Source organism: Coregonus clupeaformis, chromosome 14 (assembly GCF_020615455.1).
Source record: "Coregonus clupeaformis isolate EN_2021a chromosome 14, ASM2061545v1, whole genome shotgun sequence".
Taxonomy (NCBI): Eukaryota; Metazoa; Chordata; class Actinopteri; order Salmoniformes; family Salmonidae; genus Coregonus; species Coregonus clupeaformis.
This window is the reverse complement of record NC_059205.1, coordinates 38,042,832-38,062,711: the sequence shown is the minus strand read 5'-3', so window position 1 is coordinate 38,062,711 and position 19,880 is coordinate 38,042,832. Positions and strand designations below refer to the sequence as shown.

The 19,880-nt window shown below is 40.4% G+C and overlaps 1 protein-coding gene across 1 annotated transcript; it reads right to left on the bottom strand.

The window, feature by feature from the left end:
• Window positions 1–1,885: 1,885 nt before the first annotated feature.
• Window positions 1,886–19,708, bottom strand: LOC121580934 (tyrosine-protein kinase Lyn-like). Its single transcript, XM_041896142.1, has 13 exons — window positions 19,576–19,708; window positions 15,572–15,708; window positions 15,223–15,277; window positions 14,955–15,060; window positions 14,444–14,542; window positions 14,184–14,287; window positions 13,810–13,959; window positions 13,489–13,641; window positions 5,634–5,816; window positions 5,371–5,447; window positions 4,168–4,321; window positions 3,306–3,437; window positions 1,886–2,892 (listed from the first exon to the last, which is right to left on the bottom strand). The coding sequence occupies exons 2-13, from the start codon at window positions 15,701–15,703 to the stop codon at window positions 2,696–2,698; spliced, it is 1,542 nt and encodes a 513-aa protein (XP_041752076.1). The 5' UTR covers window positions 15,704–15,708; window positions 19,576–19,708; the 3' UTR covers window positions 1,886–2,695.
• Window positions 19,709–19,880: the final 172 nt, after the last annotated feature.

Sequence of the window (19,880 nt, the reverse complement as noted above, 5' to 3'; positions counted from 1 at the left end):
CCTGTGAATATGATATATACGTTTTGTGTGTGTGTGATTAGGAAACATCTTAAGGATTTCAGAAATGTATAATGTGTTTGGCTAATATGTTGGATAGATGTCAAAAGAGGTTACAGAAGACGGAAATGCAAAAAGTGTCCCACTTATTCCGAATTCACCCTACAATTTTTCCATAAAGAAAGATGGAGGACTCTATTGCCCAAAAGCCAGTTTTTGCATGGGCAGCGCCATTAAGGACTTTCACCATTTTTAAGTAGTCAACTGGGTGGGACTTCCTATGGGTTAAGGAAGAATCACATAATTCCATCCAGGTCATCAAGAGGGATCAGCCAATGGATTATACTCGTTCGTGCAAACATTCCATAACTGCAGGTGGCAGTAAATCATCAACCGTCGCTTTATACTTGTTCAAACAACACACTCCAGGTGGCAGTATACAACCTTTCAGTTTTTTTTAACAACTCATAGAAGTAGTAGAAAGATAACATTGACTACTTCAAAATGGAGATAGACTCAATAGAGAGCAATAGTAATGGTGTCTTTTTGTAGGCACTAACGGAGGCTAACTCCGCCATGGCTCGTTGGCCAAAGCCTATGTGTAGCTCAGTTGGTAGAGCATGGCGCTTGCAACGCCAGGGTTGTGGGTTCGATTCCCACGGGGGGCCAGTATGAAACAAAAGTAATGTATGCACTCACTAACTGTAAAGTCGCTCTGGATAAGAGCGTCTGCTAAAAATGTAAAATGAATGTTTTTTGTTGTTGCATGGATTCGTTTAAACGCCGAAAATAAGGTCTGTGGTAAAGACGGGTTTAGGAGACCTTATGTTTTGTTCTATGAGATAATCTTCATCAGCTAAAGTCACTTTTTGTAAATGTTTAACCATTTATGTAATCAAAACAAGCCCATAAAGCACATAAGGTCTTCATAATTCATAAAGGTCATGTTAACTGACTGATATGATCTCATAGAACAAAACGTACACTGTTTGTACAAAACATTAGGAACACCTTCCTTATATTGAGTTGCACCCCTCCCCCAGAACAGCCTCAATGCGTTGGGGCATGGACACTACAAGGTGTCGAAAGCATTCCACAGGGATGCTGGCCCATGTTGACTCCGATGCTTCCCACAGTTGTGTCAAGTTGGCTGGATGTCCTTTGGGTGGCAGACCATTCCTGATACACACGGGAAACTGTTGAGCGTGAAAAACCCAACAGCGCTGCAGTTCTTGACACAAACCGGTGCGCCTGGCACCTATTACCATACCCCGTTTAAAGGCACTTCAATCTTTTGTTTTGCCCATTCACCCTCTGAATGGCACACATACACAATCCATGTCTCAATTTTCTCAAGGCTTAAAAATATTTTTTTAACCTGTCCCCTCCCCTTCATCTACACTGAAGTGACATCAATAAGGGATCCTAGCTTTCACCTTGATTCACCTGGTCAGTCTATGTAATTAAAAGAGTAGGTGTTCTTAATATTTGGTATACTCAGTGGATAAGATCTCCTATGCCTGAGTTAACCTTATTTTTGGCTTTTATCCCAAAACCCCATTATTTTTCCCCATAGGATTGGCTGAACGAACCAGAGGTATTCATTTCCGTTTTTTAGGACTACAAGCTGGCAAGGTCTATGGCGCTGCCCATGCGCTCACAGAATCATAATGGGACAGATACAGTGTTGCATCCTCTAACTATCTCTGTTTTTTTTTTCATACTGAACGCCCTGATATCAATATCATCTTCCGTGTTTTTGAAGTCAATCAACTGTAATGATCTGCTCTGGAAATCAATTACATTTTCAAATTACATCACACATAACCCCTGGAGACATTTTAAACGTCTGACATGCTCTACTACAAAAAAGACGACCTGGCCAAAAATGATTTGATAGTTTATTGATATAGATCTTTGGCATTTATTCAGAGCACAGTAATCAAATGAAATCAAATTGTATTTGCCACATACGCCGAATACAACAGGTGTAGACATTACAGTGAAATGCTTACTAATCACACACATGGTCATGTCACTCACATCAATCTCATTGTAAAAAACAACACATCAAATATACATCACATTAGTAAATCGTTAGTCTCTCGTGACAGCCTTAATATTAATACGATTAAACAGAAACATAATGTACATCAGTTAATGCCCCAAATTCAGAAATAGTCCAAAAGATCAGCTGCTAAATATCAATAAATGTACCTTTGAAATGTAACAGTGCAAAGAAAAATACTTTTAATAGTACTGGTAAAAATGCTGATTGAATTCAACAAGCTATGGCTAAAATTATAATAAATATGTGGTAAAATATCAGTTTTGTGTTCAATGTGATGATTCTTCCTGTTTGTAACAGATTCAGTACATTATTTGTGATCATTCTCTGTAAAAATGCTGAAGTTTACTAGCAGGTTTATACTTCAATATGAAGTTGAATTCAAAGGTGAATCTTTAGCTTGCTTAACAAATGAACAAGCAGTCAACATGTCCGACAATATCTCGCTCTGCTGAATAACTGATTGTTTTGCTGGTGGATTGACGAAACCAGCACATTGGCAGACATTTTACATCCCAAATGGCACTCTATTCCCTATACAGTGCACAACTTTTGACCATAGAGCCCAACAGTAGTGCACTATTAAGGAAATAGGGTGCCATTTGGGACTCAGACATTGACTTTCTACTGCTACTGTTGGTACTGGCCCTCAGTGGCGGTGTAGAAATCATCCAGGACACTCTGGATGTAGTCAAATGTGGGCCTGTCCTCTGGCTTGCTCTTCCAGCAGGTGGTCATGATGTCATAGAGCTCGTTGGGACAGTTCTCAGGGCAGGGCATTCTATAACCTCTCTGCACTGATGTCATCACCTCACCATTGCTCATCCCTAGAAAAGGAAAAAGGGAACAAAGAATCAGAAGTGAAAAGAAGCAGGAACTCTGAAAAGCAGTTCCACCTAAATTGAAAGAAGCAAACATGACCAATTCTTATTTATGTAGAGAAAATGGTTGAGCAATAGAGGAATAAAATAAAAGAAAGTCAGATATTTGGTATTTGTTAACACATCACAATAAATGCCATCAAAGCAAAGACAGGGGTCCTTATCTGGAGAAAACACCCCAATGATCTCTTGCAACATCTTTCATTAACCAGTAGATGGCGATAAATATCTGCTTACCTATTATTGAGTGCATTCAAGCTCCACATTTTGCAGCATGTTGTTGGAAAATCAGTCTTGGGTAGCTAGTCTTAAATATTAACTGATTGTGTGCGTTTGTGTGTAAGGTTGCATGTAATTACCTGGGTAAGGTATTTTTCCATAGGTAATGATTTCATACAGGAGGACTCCGAAGGACCACATGTCTGATTTGATGGTGAAGGAGCCATAGTTGATGGCCTCTGGTGCCGTCCACTTGATGGGAAACTTAGCTCCTGTAATGGACAAACACTCACATTATTCAGAGGGGGAAAGAGTTTCTGACACTGATATAGGCCTATCAATACTGCAGGAGGAAAAACAAAGTAATGTTACATGCTGTACATGCTGACAGAAACATTATTGTACAAACCAGGTCTGTATTAACTATGCAATATGTGTTGATACCAGGTTTCCTTCTGACATGTTGACATTGCTGAAATTGACCTCTACTTCCTGATTGGCATGAGAATAAAAAAAACACACAATATGCAAATGACCACAGCCACAAAGTCAACATTGGCTATATCATAAAAATCCATGAAAACAAAAAATTGTTGGTCTTAATTTAAAGTTAGGGTTAGGCATAACGGTAGCAGTGTGGTTAAGGTTTGTGTTAGTGTTAGTTTTGAAATCAGATTTTAAGAAGATAAATTGTAGAAATGGGTGGGGTTTAGCCATAATTATGACTTTGTGGCTGTGGCAACTAGTGACAACCTGGTCCCTTAGATAAACAACAACATGTCTCGAGGGAATGGATGTACTTCTGGTCTCTACAAATACACAATTACACTACTGTAATACAACTCTTCAAAACACCAGGGAATTTCTCTTTCTCAGTCAAACACTAGACAGATCTTTTGAATCAGTTATGACAGTTATCACATGAAACACATACATGCATAACATTTTGGCCAGTGTAATACTGTACTGACTAATTCTAGCATGCACAGACTGGAAGCTTACCCTCTCTGGCTGTATACTGGTCATCCTCGATGACTCTGGCCAGGCCAAAGTCAGCTATTTTACACAGCAAACTCTCAGACACCAGGACATTGGCTGTTCTCAGGTCACGGTGGATGTAGTTCTTTTTCTCAATGTACGCCATGCCCTCTGCAATCTGAAAAAGGATGACATTTCCCCTCAGGGATTAATGAAGTACCTAAAGTATTTTCTAAAATGAAACTCAATTGAGCACTCAACCCAACTCAGTAGAACTTTCCGACTCTCTGACTTGTGTTGTTGTGTTCCCATAAAACAGTACTGAAAAATGGTTATTAACTAGACTCCTCCTCTTCTGACTAAAATTCAGTATAGTAATTTGCAATGCTGCACAACTTGTTAATGTATGTGTTTTACGTCTGGTTAGAATTGAATTAGCTACCAACCATTTGACTTTGTTAGTACTCAACGGGTTTAAGTGAGCTGAGCTGAGGAGTGGTTGTCCATTTGAGGGAAGGGACAAGTGTTTCATTTCATAAACGGCATCCTCTTTCACTAAGAGGATATGCAACTGTGGTTTGATGCAGTTTTCCCCAGAACTGACATTCCACAATTACCTGATTTAAAGTTAATTCTGAATTTACCCCATCTAATTAGTATCTCAAGTGTATTGACATGGCATGAGGTATTTTGGTTGATATTTTATCCTTTTTTTAGGTAGTTTACTTCTTTGGGTAGGCATATTATCAATGGTACATGTTAATCACACAGGAGGTTGATGGCACCTTAATTGAGGAGGACGGGTTTGTGGTAATGGCTGGAGCGGAATAGGGGGGAATGGTATCAAATACATCAAACACATGGTTTGTATGTGATTGATGCCATTCCATTTGCTCCGTTCCAGCCATTATCATGAGCTGTCCTCCCCTCAGCAGCCTCCACTGGTTAATCATAATTTTGTGTATTGACGGTTTGGTTTAACCTAATTTATTCTACTTCCATGGGGTGTGTGAGGGACCACTGGATGGTCTTCACTTGGCACTTCTATGTTCTTAGTTTGTTGCAGCTCATTTGGAAAGTGTAAAAAAACATGGTATTCTGTTCCTCTTTCTGGTTTACCAATGGAAAAAGTGACATCAGCATCTATTTCTTAAAAGGAAAGAGTCTAGAAAGAGCAATGCTCTTAATCATTGAGACATAGAGAGATGTAAGAAGAACACGCATTACCTGTGCAGAAAAATCGATTAGCTTAGGTAGCAGTACTTTGCAGCCCGCCTCACTTTTTAGGAAATCTAAGAGGCTACCTACAAAAGGTAAAGAAACAAAATTGAGGAATAGAAACCAAACCAATGAAAATATGCAAAGGTGACTTACAGAACACTTCTGTAACTTCTGTATTATGTATTGATGAAAACAGTCCATGTTGGCCACAAAATAGTGTTTGAAACCAAGAGGTCTGTCTTGAAGGAATTGGACTGAGTGTGTGTTACCGTTGGACATGTACTCTGTGATGATGTAGATTGGCTCGATCTTGGTGACGACAGCGTAGAGACGCACCAGTCTGTCGTGTTGCAGGGTCTTCATCAGGTTAGCCTCCTCCATGAAGGCCTCAGCTGACATGGTGCCTGGCTTCAGCGTCTTCACTGCCACCTTGGTCGTGTTGTTGTAGAACGCTGCAACAAGGAGGGATTTTCTCAGTATGAAGTATAAACCTCCTCATACATATTGTACGACTACTGCCCACTGTTTTCTGACCTCTAGGGCTACAGTGCCTTGCAAAAGTATTCCTACCCCTTGGCGTTTTTCCTATTTTGTTGCATTACAACCTGTAATTTAAATGGATTTTTATTTGGATTTCATGTAATGAACATACACAAAATAGTCCAAATTGGTGAAGTGAAATGAAAAGAATTACTTGTTTCAAAAAATTCTAAAAAATAAATAACGGAAAAGTGGTGCGTGCATATGTATTGCTATGAAGCCCCTAAATAAGATCTGGTGGAACCAATTACCTGCAGAAGTCACATAATTAGTTAAATAAAGTCCACCTGTGTGCAATCTATGTGTCACATGATCTCAGTATATATACACCTGTTCTGAAAGGCTCCAGAGTCTGCAACACCACTAAGCAAGGGGCACCACCAAGCAAGCGTCAGGGACAAAGTTGTGGAGAAGTACAGATCAGGGTTGGGTTATAAAAAAATATCAGAAACTTTGAACATCCCACGGAGCACCATTAAAATCCATTATAAAAAATGGAAAGAATATGGCACCACAACAAACCTGCCAAGAGAGGGCCGCCCACCAAAACTCACGGACCAGGCAAGGAGGGCATTCATCAGAGAGGCAACAAAGAGACCAAAGATAACCCTGAAGGAGCTGCAAAGCTCCACAGTGGAGATTGGAGTATCTGTTCATAGGACCACTTTAAGCCGTACACTCCACAGAGCTGGGCTTTACGGGAGAGTGGCCAGAAAAAAAGCCATTGCTTAAAGAAAAGTATAAGCAAACACATTTGGTGTTCGCCAAAAGGCATGTGGGAGACTCTCCAAACATATGGAAGAAGGTACTCTGGTCAGATGAGACTAAAATTGAGCTTTTTGGCCATCAAGGAAAACGCTATGTCTGGCGCAAACCCAACACCTCTCATCATCCCGAGAACACCATCCCCACAGTGAAGCATGGTGGTGGCAGCATCATGCTGTGGGGATGTTTTTCATCGGCAGGGACTGGGAAACTGGTCAGAATTGAAGGAATGATGGATGGCGCTAAATACAGGGAAATTCTTGAGGGAAACCTGTTTCAGTCTTCCAGAGATTTGAGACTGGGACGGAGGTTCACCTTCCAGCAGGACAATGACCCTAAGCATACTGCTAAAGCAACACTCGAGTGGTTTAAGGGGAAACATTTAAAAGTCTTGGAATGGCCTAGTCAAAGCCCAGACCTCAATCCAATTGAGAATCTGTGGTATGACTTAAAGATTGCTGTACACCAGCGGAACCCATCCAACTTGAAGGAGCTGGAGCAGTTTTGCCTTGAAGAATGGGCAAGCTTATAGAGACATACCCCAAGAGACTTGCAGCTGTAATTGCTGCAAAAGGTGGCTCTACAAAGTATTGACTTTGGTAGGGTGAATAGTTATGCACACTCAAGTTTTCTGTTTTTTTTGTCTAATTTCTTGTTTGTTTCGCAAAAAAATGTTGTGTAAATCAATGATACAAACCCCCCCCAGGTTCCAGGTTGTAAGGCAACAAAATAGGAAAAATGCCAAGGGGGGTGAATACTTTTGCAAGCCACTGTACCTACTGTATCTTTTTGTCTCTTTTTTTATTTGAATGACATTTTGATTGGAAGATTTCACATAAACAGGTGACATGCATACTGTCTCACATGACTTAGCAACAAGGGAACCAATGCCAGTGCTAAGCAGTGTTGTAGTACTCACATCCAGGACTCAGACTTGGACTCAAGTCACGATTTTTATGACTCGTAACTCGACTCGGACTCGACCAGTGGTGACTCAGACTTGAACTTGGACTCGACCACTTGTGACTTTGCTGTCAGTAAACCTCTCTCTTAATTCAACATACTAGCTACAACACCAAATGTTAGATAGCTGTAATATATATTTAGCCTTACAAATGTGAAACAGTGTAATGAAAGTTAGCTTTAAAAAATGGTTGGACAGCAATGTATGGCACTACCAAGGGACTTGTGACTCAACTCATGACTTGAGTATAAAGGACTCCGGCTTGGACTCGGACTCGAACACTAGGGACTTGGGACTGCAGCGTAGTAAATGCTCAATAAATAGAATTGAAGAATTAAGCTGTAACAGTTCAGAAAACATGAGTTTGTTTGACAGAGCTAAAAGTAGACAGCAAGGCCTCATTTATCAATGTGCGTGCGCACAAAAAATACTCTAAACCTTGCAAAGGTTGGTATTTATACAATTTGAACTTGACGGGAAAGTGTGCGTATCTCCACTCTCAACTTCTGTTCTTATTGTTCGTTTGGGGGAAATGTTTGATTATAATAATGGTAGGCTAATAAAAACATTAAAATGTAGGCCTAATGGTAAAACTGATGCATTTGCTGTTGGTAAGGAGATCGCATAGCAGCATGAAGTCTAATATATTTTATTATATAGGCCTAAATCATAATCATATTGCAGGACAGGTCTCTCCTTTTCTGACATAACTGGTTTAAATTATTCCTGCTACACAACAAATAGTAGGCTACCATTTATCAATCGCTCATTCAATAGCCAAGCATGCTCCAAAGTAAATAGACCGGTAGCCTTGGCAGTATGTTAAAGTATCCCACTTAGCAAAAACTGGTTGAATCAATGTTATTTCCACATAATTTCAACAACAACCAAATGATGTGATCACGTTGAATCAACGTGGAAAACTGATTGGATTTGCAAAAATTCATCAACGTAAGGGAATTTCGTGTTTTTTCCACACAACTTTGAACCTAAATTCCATGACATGGTGACAGTTTTTGTTGATTTCATGTTGAAATATCGTTAATTGACAAGTCAACCAACTTAGTGGCTTTGTGGTTAGAGTGTGAGTTTGATCCCCGGTCGAGTCATACCAAAGACTGTAAAAATGGGACCGGATGCATCTCTGCTTGGCACTCAGCATTAAGGAGATATATTGGGGGTAAGGCCCTGCGATAGACTAGCATCCTGTACTTGTACATTAAGCTGCCTCACGCTACAGAAACAGGAGATAGGCTCCTGCCCTATGAGACGTTCCAGCATGCACAAGTATAATATGGCTCTGATTTATCAATGAAAACATGCGTGTTGCGTGCGATAGTTTGCTAAATCCCAATAACTTGTGGTGCAAGTAAATCCTAGACTGTCCACGTACGATATTTACACACGGTTGATAAATGAGGCCCCAGGAGCCTTCCCATGTGGGAAGAAAAACTGTTTCCATGTCTTAAAAATAAATAAATATGTGATGATGTTGAATCAACATGGAAAATTGAGTAGATTTTCAAAAAGTCATCAATGTAAGGGAATTCCTTCTTTTAACCTACATTTTTTCTGTTGATTTCACGTTGAATTAATTTTAGTTGACAACTCAACCAAATGTAAATCAAAACTAGACATTGAAATGACGTCTGTGCCTAGTGGGTTGAGACAGATACATTTTCCTGTGTTGCAGCTTCCCTACCCTCTGAACAAAAATCAACTGTATGACATCTCTGGGGAATGATAATGGAACTACCAGAGAGACTCTCTTGCACTGGCTCTATGCACACTCACTAGACTCTACCCACACACTCACACATACTACACTGACATTCCAACACACACACACACACACTCACACATGCATATTGACGCCACACACACACACTCACACATAGACACACTTTCACACTCTTCACATACGCTGCTGTTACTCTGTTTATTATATATCCTCATTGCCTAGTTACTTTTACCCCTACCCACATGTACAGTGGGGGAAAAAAAGTATTTAGTCAGCCACCAATTGTGCAAGTTCTCCCACTTAAAAAGATGAGAGAGGCCTGTAATTTTCATCATAGGTACACTTCAACTATGACAGACAAATTGAGGGAAAAAAATCCAGAAAATCACATTGTAGGATTTTTAATGAATTTATTTGCAAATTATGGTGGAAAATAAGTATTTGGTCACCTACAAACAAGCAAGATTTCTGGCTCTCACAGACCTGTTACTTCTTCTTTAAGAGGCTCCTCTGTCCTCCACTCGTTACCTGTATTAATGGCACCTGTTTGAACTTGTTATCAGTATAAAAGACACCTGTCCACAACCTCAAACAGTCACACTCCAAACTCCACTATGGCCAAGACCAAAGAGCTGTCAAAGGACACCAGAAACATAATTGTAGACCTGCACCAGGCTGGGAAGACTGAATCTGCAATAGGTAAGCAGCTTGGTTTGAAGAAATCAACTGTGGGAGCAATTATTAGGAAATGGAAGACATACAAGACCACTGATAATCTCCCTCGATCTGGGGCTCCACGCAAGATCTCACCCTGTGGGGTCAAAATGATCACAAGAACGGTGAGCAAAAATCCCAGAACCACACGGGGGGACCTAGTGAATGACCTGCAGAGAGCTGGGACCAAAGTAACAAAGCCTACGATCAGTAACACACTACGCCGCCAGGGACTCAAATCCTGCAGTGCGAAACGTGTCCCCCTGCTTAAGCCAGTACATGTCCAGGCTCGTCTGAAGTTTGCTAGAGTGCATTTGGATGATCCAGAAGAGGATTGGGAGAATGTCATATGGTCAGATGAAACCAAAATATTACTTTTTGGTAAAAACTCAACTCGTCGTGTTTGGAGGACAAAGAATGCTGAGTTGCATCCAAAGAACACCATACCTACTGTGAAGCATGGGGGTGGAAACATCATGCTTTGGGGCTGTTTTTCTGCAAAGGGACCAGGACGACTGATCCGTGTAAAGGAAAGAATGAATGGGGCCATGTATCGTGAGATTTTGAGTGAAAACCTCCTTCCATCAGCAAGGGCATTGAAGATGAAATGTGGCTGGGTCTTTCAGCATGACAATGATCCCAAACACACCGCCCGGGCATTGAAGGAGTGGCTTCGTAAGAAGCATTTCAAGGTCCTGGAGTGGCCTAGCCAGTCTCCAGATCTCAACCCCATAGAAAATCTTTGGAGGGAGTTGAAAGTCTGTGTTGCCCAGCGACAGCCCCAAAACATCACTGCTCTAGAGGAGATCTGCATGGAGGAATGGGCCAAAATACGAGCAACAGTGTGTGAAAACCTTGTGAAGACTTACAGAAAACGTTTGACCTGTGTCATTGCCAACAAAGGGTATATAACAAAGTATTGAGAAACTTTTGTTATTGACCAAATACTTATTTTCCACCATAATTTGCAAATAAATTCATTAAAAATCCTACAATGTAATTTTCTGGATTTTTTTTTCTCATTTTGTCTGTCATAGTTGACGTGTACCTATGATGAAAATTACAGGCATCTCTCATCTTTTTAAGTGGGAGAACTTGCACAATTGGTGGCTGACTAAATACTTTTTTTCCCCCACTGTACATACTGTATTACCACGTACCCCTGCACATTGACTCGGTACCGGTACTCCTTGTATATACTGTAGCCTCATTATTGTTTTTATTGTGTTACTATTTCCTTTTTTATTTAGCAAATATTTTTAACTCTGCATTGTTGGGAATGGGCTCGTACATACGTTTCACTGTAAAGTCTACACCTGTTGTATTCGGCACGTGACCAATAAAATGTAATTCGATTTGAAAACAATAACTCACTATATATTCTCGGGCTCCCGAGTGGCGCAGCGGTCTAAGGCACTGCATCTCAGTGCTTGAGGCGTCACTACAGACCCCTGGTTCGATTCCAGGCTGTATCACAACCGGCCGTGATTGGGAGTCCCATAGGGCGGCGCACAATTGGCCCAGCGTCGTCCGGGTTTGGCCGGTGTAGGCCATCATTGTAAATAAGAATTTGTTCTTAACTGACTTGCCTAGTTAAATAAAGGTAAAATTAATAAATATAGTGTACTACTTTTAACCAGGGACCATGGAGCTCTGGTCAAAAGTAGTGCACTATGTAGGGAATAGGGTGCCATTTGGGATGTAAACTAATAAAATACAAGCTAGAGAGTTTCTCTGTATGTATTACTGACTAACCAGTGGAGTTCAGTACAAGTTTGAGCATTTTGAACCCTCCGTCTAGAATAGCATTTCTTTATCACATAAGTCTCCTACAACTCTATTGTGTTTCCACCGTGCTAGCTGAACAAGCCCTGAACTTCACCCCCATCTAAGCCTCTTTTAATTCCTCGTTTTGTATAGAGAAAAGGAGACAACTCTCCAGAGACATAACAAATGGAGGTGAATGAGAGGAAACAGGACTTTCGACGGTTCCATCTGGCTGGCTCACTATGCCATAGGAAAAGCCCTTAATGGTCAGAGAGGTCAGAGAAAACGAAGGAAACATCTTGAGCGCAGTACAGGAGGCCCCACAGTCCATTTGTATATTTGCAATGCCAAAAATGTCCTGCAATTCATCAAGGCCGAGGTGCAGGAAGGTAATGCATGAATAATAATAAAATCCAATGCAAATTCGACGTTAGACATATACATTTCCTCTACAGATGCCTCTGATAACAGTGTCCACAGCTCCTAGTACCAGTCCCATCCCTCCACTCTCTAAGGCTGCTAACAATCTCATAGAGACAGTAAGATCAACATTTGACTATGCCTGTCTGTCTCAGCTGCCCTACCCCTGATACAATTACACCACATTAAAGTGATAGTATTAAATAACAATGGAGGATTCTGACCAAACGTCTGCCATGACTCATGCATCCATTTTTATTACAATAAAGATTACTTACTAATTTTAATATCTGATAATCACTACTAGCCTACATTCTGCACACTCACACACACATATACAGTACAAACACAATCAAGCACACAGGGTGTACACTACATGACCAAAAGTATGTGGACACCTACTCATCGAACATTTTATTCCAAAACCATGGGCATTAATATGGAGTTGGTCCCCCCTTTGCTGCTATAACAGCCTCCACTCTTCTGGGAAGGTTTCCACTAGATGTTGGAACATTGCTGCAGGGACTTGCTTCCATTCAGCCACAAGAGCATTAGTGAGGTCGGACACTGATGTTGGGCAATTAGGCCTGGCTCGCAGTCAGCGTTCAAATTCATCCCAAAGGTGTTCGATTGGGTCCAATGGCGGCGAGCTTTACACCACTCCAGTCGACGCTTGGCATTACGCATGGTGATCTTAGGCTTGTGTGCAGCTGCTCGGCCATGGAAACCCATTTCATGAAACTCCCGACGAACAGTTCTTATGCTGACGTTGCTTCCCCAGGCAGTTTGGAACTCGGTAGTGAGTGTTGCAACCAAGGACAGACGATTTTTACGTACTACGCGCTTCAGCACTCGGCGGTCCCGTTCTGTGAGCTTGTGTGGCCTACCACTTAGCGGCTGAGCCGTTGTTGCTCCTAAGCATTACCACTTCACAATAACAGCACTTACAGTTGACCGGGCAGCTCTAGCAGGGCAGATATTTGACAAACTGACTTGTTGGAAAGGTGGCATCCTATGACGGTGCCACGTTGAAAGTCACTGAGCTCTTCAGTAAGGCCATTCTACTGCCAATGTTTGTCCATGGAGATTGCATGGCGGTGTGCTCGATTTTATACACCTGTCAGCAACGGATGTGGTTGAAATAGCCGAATCCACTAATTTGAAGGTGTGTCCACATACTTTTGTGTATATAGTGTATATTTCATTGACTCACCCATCCACACTTCTCCAAACTGTCCTGCTCCCAGTTTCTTCACCATCTTGATGGACTCCTTGGAGATCTCCCAGGCATCTTTGTCCCATGGCTTCTGAGCTTTGGGTTTATCACACGGCTTCTCCAGCTTTCGACAGAGACCATCTGATTGTACTGACAATCACACCACAAACTGATGTTGAGACATAGCAGAGTGCTTTTAGTATATAGAGAAGTTGAAATGTCTTAATTTAAGGTCATAAATAGTCAAAGTAAAGTCACCAAGCAAGACGTTTACATTTGTGCAACATTACAGGTGGGCTCAAATACAGTGGTACTCACTGTAATAATGTTTTATCATGCTGCCAATATCAGGAAATGTGATTTTAGGAGAGATGTAGAAGCCTCCGTTATCCAGCATGCGGATCTTATAATGTTTCACAGCGTCTGTCCCCTGGGCATCCACATCTCTGATAGACATGGAATAACTTCCTGATAAAGAGAAAAAACACAATCCCAATCATACTCATACTCATACATTCAGACATCCAAATACAATACAGTGAATAATATATAAAATAATAATATATTCAATTTAGCAGATACTTTTATCAAAAAATGACTTACAGTCATGCGTGCATAAATTATTTTACGTATGGGAATCATGGACAAGTTATTTTCATTAGAGAGACATAGTTTCTCCAGTGGGTCCTTACCTTTTGATGTCTCACTCTCACGAATGAGGTAAGATCCTGCTTTGTTTGCAGGGGCCAAAAGTTGTCTCTCTGCGTCCTTCCTTGTAATATCCTTGAAAAACCATCTACGCAGAAAACAATATTATAGTGACACAATTTAGACATCCAATCTTCCCCTGAAATGAATGAAATAACAGCTATGTGCATCTATTAACGGTGACTAGAAAGCCTTGTTGGTGCTGAGAGAAATGTGTAAAAGTCATTATGATAATGACACTCACTCCTCTGTCTCCATGGTGTTGGCCTCGGCAACATAATTGGAGGGTATGAACCCTTCTTTCTTAGTGGTCAGAGACCTAGCCTTCCACCATTCACCATGCCTGAAAACAGTTACGATTCATATGATGTCAATGAAGGAAGGGACACAACAACAAGCTACTCTTAGAAAAAAAGGGTTCCAAAAGGGTTCTTCAGCTGTCCCCATTGGAGAACCCTTTTTGGTTCCAATGAGAACCCTTTTGGGTTCCACGTATAACTAAAGGGTCCTACATGGAACCCAAAAGGGTTCTCATTGGAACCAAAAAGGGTTCTTCAAAGGGTTCTCCTATGGGGACATCCGAAGGTTCTAGATAGCTCCTTTTTTTCTAAGTGTGTTCTATTCAATGATGACACTGTAATCATCTTTATATAAAATGCTTGCAAAAACAATATTCCTCTTAGTCCAACATTGGGTTGGTTTATGTATAAAATCCAACACACTCAAATGTAATAATATGGAGAACAGGCACTTACTCTTCAAGAACCTTAAGCCTTTCGCCCTTCTTGAATCCCAAATCGTCTGCATGTACTGCATCATATGGGTATATTGCAATAGCTATTTTACCAGACTCGCTTTGCTCTGTGTTAGAAAAGAGGGGGGGAGAGAGTGGGAACACACTTCTCTGCAATCAAATGTTATTGGAATATTACAATGCACTGCAAAAGAAATGGAACCATCATACAATATTTGCTCTGCATCATTACTGTAACAATGTGCGATAAAGAAATGCAACAAGCATACCTTCCATATTCATGAATACCTGACCAGGCAGGAGACCTCCAGGAGGTGAGTTACTCTGTATCAAGATATAATTTCATATCAGAACTTCTGAACCGTAGTTTGCCAAAATGTTGTTATGGTTTTATTGTGCTAATCTATGAACAATAGTTTGAATCTAAGGTGAAGAGATAGTGAAAGAGACAGAGAAATGTGTGCTATTTCGTCCATTTAAATAAAAAATATGAATAATTTGGTCAATATTCGAAGATTCATCAACAACGCACTTTAACCAATTTTGTCAATTGTTTCCAGGACAGGGATTTTTTGTAGTGATTACTAAAATACTGTTTCACCTGAAACTACTACTTACTTTAGCATTTGGTTTACTGCAGGTGTGATCTTTCAAATCTACAGTTTGGTCGGGACGTACTGGCTGTCGGTTCTTGCCATCAAGCACACCTCCATTCAGACCGGCATTCAGCTTGGATTTTTTACAACCCATGTTGTCTGTTGGGAAAGACACAGAAGCTAACTTTAATGTATTGACCTCATCTTTCCCATTGGTTAATACCACAGATGGGCACATAGCATTTGGAACATGGCTTGTTATTCATCATCTCTATATTCCAGCTAAATGCCCATAAGGAATGAGGGATGGGAAACATCACAAAGATGATACATCAAACATAAGATAAACACTGACTGTATGTGTGTGTGTGTGTGTGTGTTAGCAGTGTTCATGACTGACTGTACACAGATGACCACTGCTCATAAACACAGATTACTTGTTATTAAGTAAAGTAGAACTGCAGTAGCTTGGGACTAAGTTACTATGACAGTGCACAGCAGAGTTTATGACAGTGCACTGATCAGGAGTCAACTGTGTCAATAACTGTAAAATATATAACTATTTATTTGCCGTAATATTGATAGCACACAACCTAGCACAGATCAAAGCCTCACTCACTCATTTAACTTTTATTCATTCACAAACATTAACAGGCATTATCAATGATTTACTTGTTTTTTTATGTCCTTCGGCATTGTTAGGCTTGGAAATGATAAATGATTTCGTATTCAGACAGAGTACACATACAGTATCTGAGCAACAAGCCTGTATAAACTAAGTATGGATTTTTGAGTTAGGCACTTTCTGTTTGAACAACTGGGCTCAGTTAGACATGTTCTCTCAGGGGAGTTGAAACCTCTCCTGTACTACAACACCACTTGATTCAGCGGTGTCTGCAAATGAAGTTACACCTCAAAATAGAAGCAAGTGGGTTGTGAGCAGCAGTGGTTGTGTATCAGTATCTCTCTCTTCCTCTCTCTCTCCCTCTTCCTCTCTCTCTCTCTCTCTCTTCCTCTCTCTCTCTCTCTCTTCCTCTCTCTCTCTCTCTCTCTTCCTCTCTCTCTCTCTCTCACAGTTTGGAGCACTATACTGTAAAGGTCACAATTTTAGGTATGTTACATTGTCTGCTGTGTAGGTTAATACCATAGACATGATACAGGCCGCGTTTTCTATCTACCAGCAGAAAACATGGTTCTACAGCCGGCTCACCTGGACCAGGTGCAGCACATGATTTACTGTGTCACAACATGTTTACACACTCCAATGACAATGCTCAGTGTCCAGGAGAATTCTCCAAGGATTTCAGTTATAAGTTATAAATATCGTATTATCTTATGAGCTACAAAATAATAGAATTAACACAATAGGCCTATTGCCTCATCTTAAACTACTGTGTTACTAAAACTGAGGGAGAGAAAAATATGGCATGGAGGAGGAGGTGTGATGGTGTGGGGGTGGTTTGCTGGTGACACTGTCAGTGATATATTTAGAATTCAAGGCACACTTAACCAGTATGGCTACCACAGCATTCTGCAGCGATACGCCATCCCATCTGGTTTGCGCTTAGTGGGACTATAATTTGTTTTTCAACAGGACAATGACCCAAAACACACCTCCAGGCTGTGTAAGGTCTATTTGACCAAGAAATAGAGTGATGGAGTGCTGCATCAGATGACCTGGCCTCCAGAATCACACGACCTCAACCCAATTGAGATGGTTTGGGATGAGTTGGACCGCAGAGTGAAGGAAAAGCAGCCAACAAGTGCTCAGCATATATGAGAACTCCTTCAAGACTGTTGGAAAAGCATTCCTCATGAAGCTGGTTGAGAGAATGCCAAGAGTGTACAAAGCTGTCATCATGGCAAAGGGTGGCTACTTTGAAGAATCTCAAATATAAAATATATTTTTATTTGTTGAACACTTTTCTGGTTACTACATGATTCCATATGTGTTATTTCATAGTTTTGATGTCTTCACTATTATTCTACAATGTAGAAAATAGTAAAAATAAAGAAAAACCCTGGAACGAATTGGTCTGTCCAAGCTTTTGACTGGTACTGTATATCTGTGATAAAAATAATGCATTCAACATAATGCATTCTAGTGCTCTGAATCAAATGCTGAAAAACAAACCCAACTACACTGTTGGGTCCTTTGGGTGTCAGGCTCTGGCTGTCTCAGTGCTGTGGCTGTATTTTTAGATGACTGACAGGATACAGGTAAAGGCTCCGGACAGATTAAAATAAGTATACAGAGGCTACGTGCTACTGTGGCTTCTGCACACTTCCTCATTTGACCAGCCACTGCCTTTTGCAAGGAACAACCCTCTCTGCATAATGTATGTATTTCTCAACCAAGTCTGGTGTTGTTTAGGTTTAATGTCAACTATTACTATCTTTAGGAATTCATTTAGTTAAACAATGCAGAAAGTGCAATTCCATTGAATAATGTTGAATAAATACAAAGACATTGATGAAAATAAAAAATAAACTTGAAGATGGAATCCACAGTAGGTGGAAACAGCGCCACTGGCCACCCCACCACCGTTGTTATGTTTATTGTTGCCGAGCTGAGGAGCATTACGCAACAGGTAAAACAAACGCAGCACTTATTGTGCTGTTCTATCGTGCAAGCAACGATGTCCAAGGGGAAAAAACAGTGTTCATTGTTTGCAGTAACATCGCAAACGGACGTGGCTATTTCACCATTAAGGATTCCAGCTTTAAACCATGCCTCACACACTTGGGTAGGCCTAGATTAGTGGAGGGGACAGTGAATGTGGGCATGCGCATGCCAGGTGTGTCAATTACACTCATAGACTTCACATCCTTGTACCTGTTCCATTATGGCATCTGTGGGAGCATCTCCATTTTGAAGTAGTCCATTTTCTTCTTCTACTACTTCTATACTGCCACCTGGAGTGTGTTGTTTGAACATGTATAATGCCAAGGTTGGTGATTTACTGGCACTTGCAGTTATGGAATGTTTGCTCAAAAGTATAATTAATTGGCTGATCCTTCCTGGTGACCTGGATGGAATTATGTGACCCTTCCATAACCCATAGGAAGTCCCACCCAGTTGACTACTTAAAATGGTGAAAGTCCTCAATTGCGCTGCTCATGATAAACTGGGCTTGTGCGCATTAGAGTCCCCTATCTATCTCTATAACCATGTTTACATGCACACACATAGAAAAAGTACCCAATTTTCATACTTGAGTAAAAGTAAAGACACCTTAAAAGAAAATGATTCAAGTAAAAGTGAAATTCACCCAGTAAAATACTACTTGAGTAAAAGTCTAAAAGTATTTGGTTTTAAATATACAAATACAAAATATAAATAGTAAAGTACAGATACCCCAAAAAACTACTTAAGTAGTACTTTAAAGTATTTTTACTTAAGTAGGCTACTTTACACATTTATTGTATAAATTTACTGCAAGAAATGCATCATTCTGCAGGAGTTAATATTATATTATGAGAGGTTATAGGCCTATAGTCAGTGTCCATATTTGAGTTACTATTCCATTTAACCCCTATTCTGTTTATTCATGTTACAGGAATACTCATGAGCGGGATATCAAAGGTGCATGTAAACAGATTATCCCAAATAAGACTAAGCGGGATATGAGCTACTATATACGGAATACTGTGCCCATGTAAACGTGGTCACTGATCACACCATCGTGAAATGTGAGCGGGCGATGGGAACCTGCTGCATAGTGCAGTTTAAATTCTTTCTTTTAAACCCCACACATTTTTGGAAATAATATGTCACTTCCTAAAACATAGGCAACACCCTGGGTTGTACAGACAGAGGTTTAAGGACAATTTTAACTTGTGCACTCGGCTCAGTGGACCATATGACATTTTTTTTTATAGCAAAAATGTGGACAACATTGCCAAATAAATGGACTAGCGTTATGTTTATAGAAATACAATTAAGACTTGTTTGATTTAAACAAAATGTAGACAAGGAAAATACATAGAATAAAGGTGCAATGCCATAAAATAGGCTAGATTTACCTGTCAAATGTCACTAGTTGGAGATGCGGCTGAGCGGCTCATCCAAATAAAGACAAAATGTTTGTAATCCTCAACTTTCGTATGTCTACCTCTTCATTAGAGCTGACAATTAGAGTTACATTCATCTAACAGAATGAGGAACTTCATATGTTAAATGGTAGGGATTTTTTTTGTGTGCAACTTCCTGGTACAACGTTCTGTTTTGTCCAAAGCATTTGCATAATTGCGCACCAACCGTACACATTTGAAAGGCCAAGGTAATTTGAGGTCAAAGTCATTTATTACATACCTTTATGTCCACTGGA

Bases quoted from the DNA above. Each gene is read 5' to 3' on its own strand.
- LOC121580934 (XM_041896142.1), bottom strand. From the start codon at position 15,703: ATGGGTTGTAAAAAATCCAAGCTGAATGCCGGTCTGAATGGAGGTGTG. The intron at 14,543-14,954 runs GTAAGTGCCTGT...AACTGTTTTCAG, and splicing joins AGGCTTAAGGTTCTTGAAGA to GCATGGTGAATGGTGGAAGG. The intron at 3,438-4,167 runs GTAAGCTTCCAG...TGTCCATTACAG, and splicing joins CCAGTATACAGCCAGAGAGG to GAGCTAAGTTTCCCATCAAG.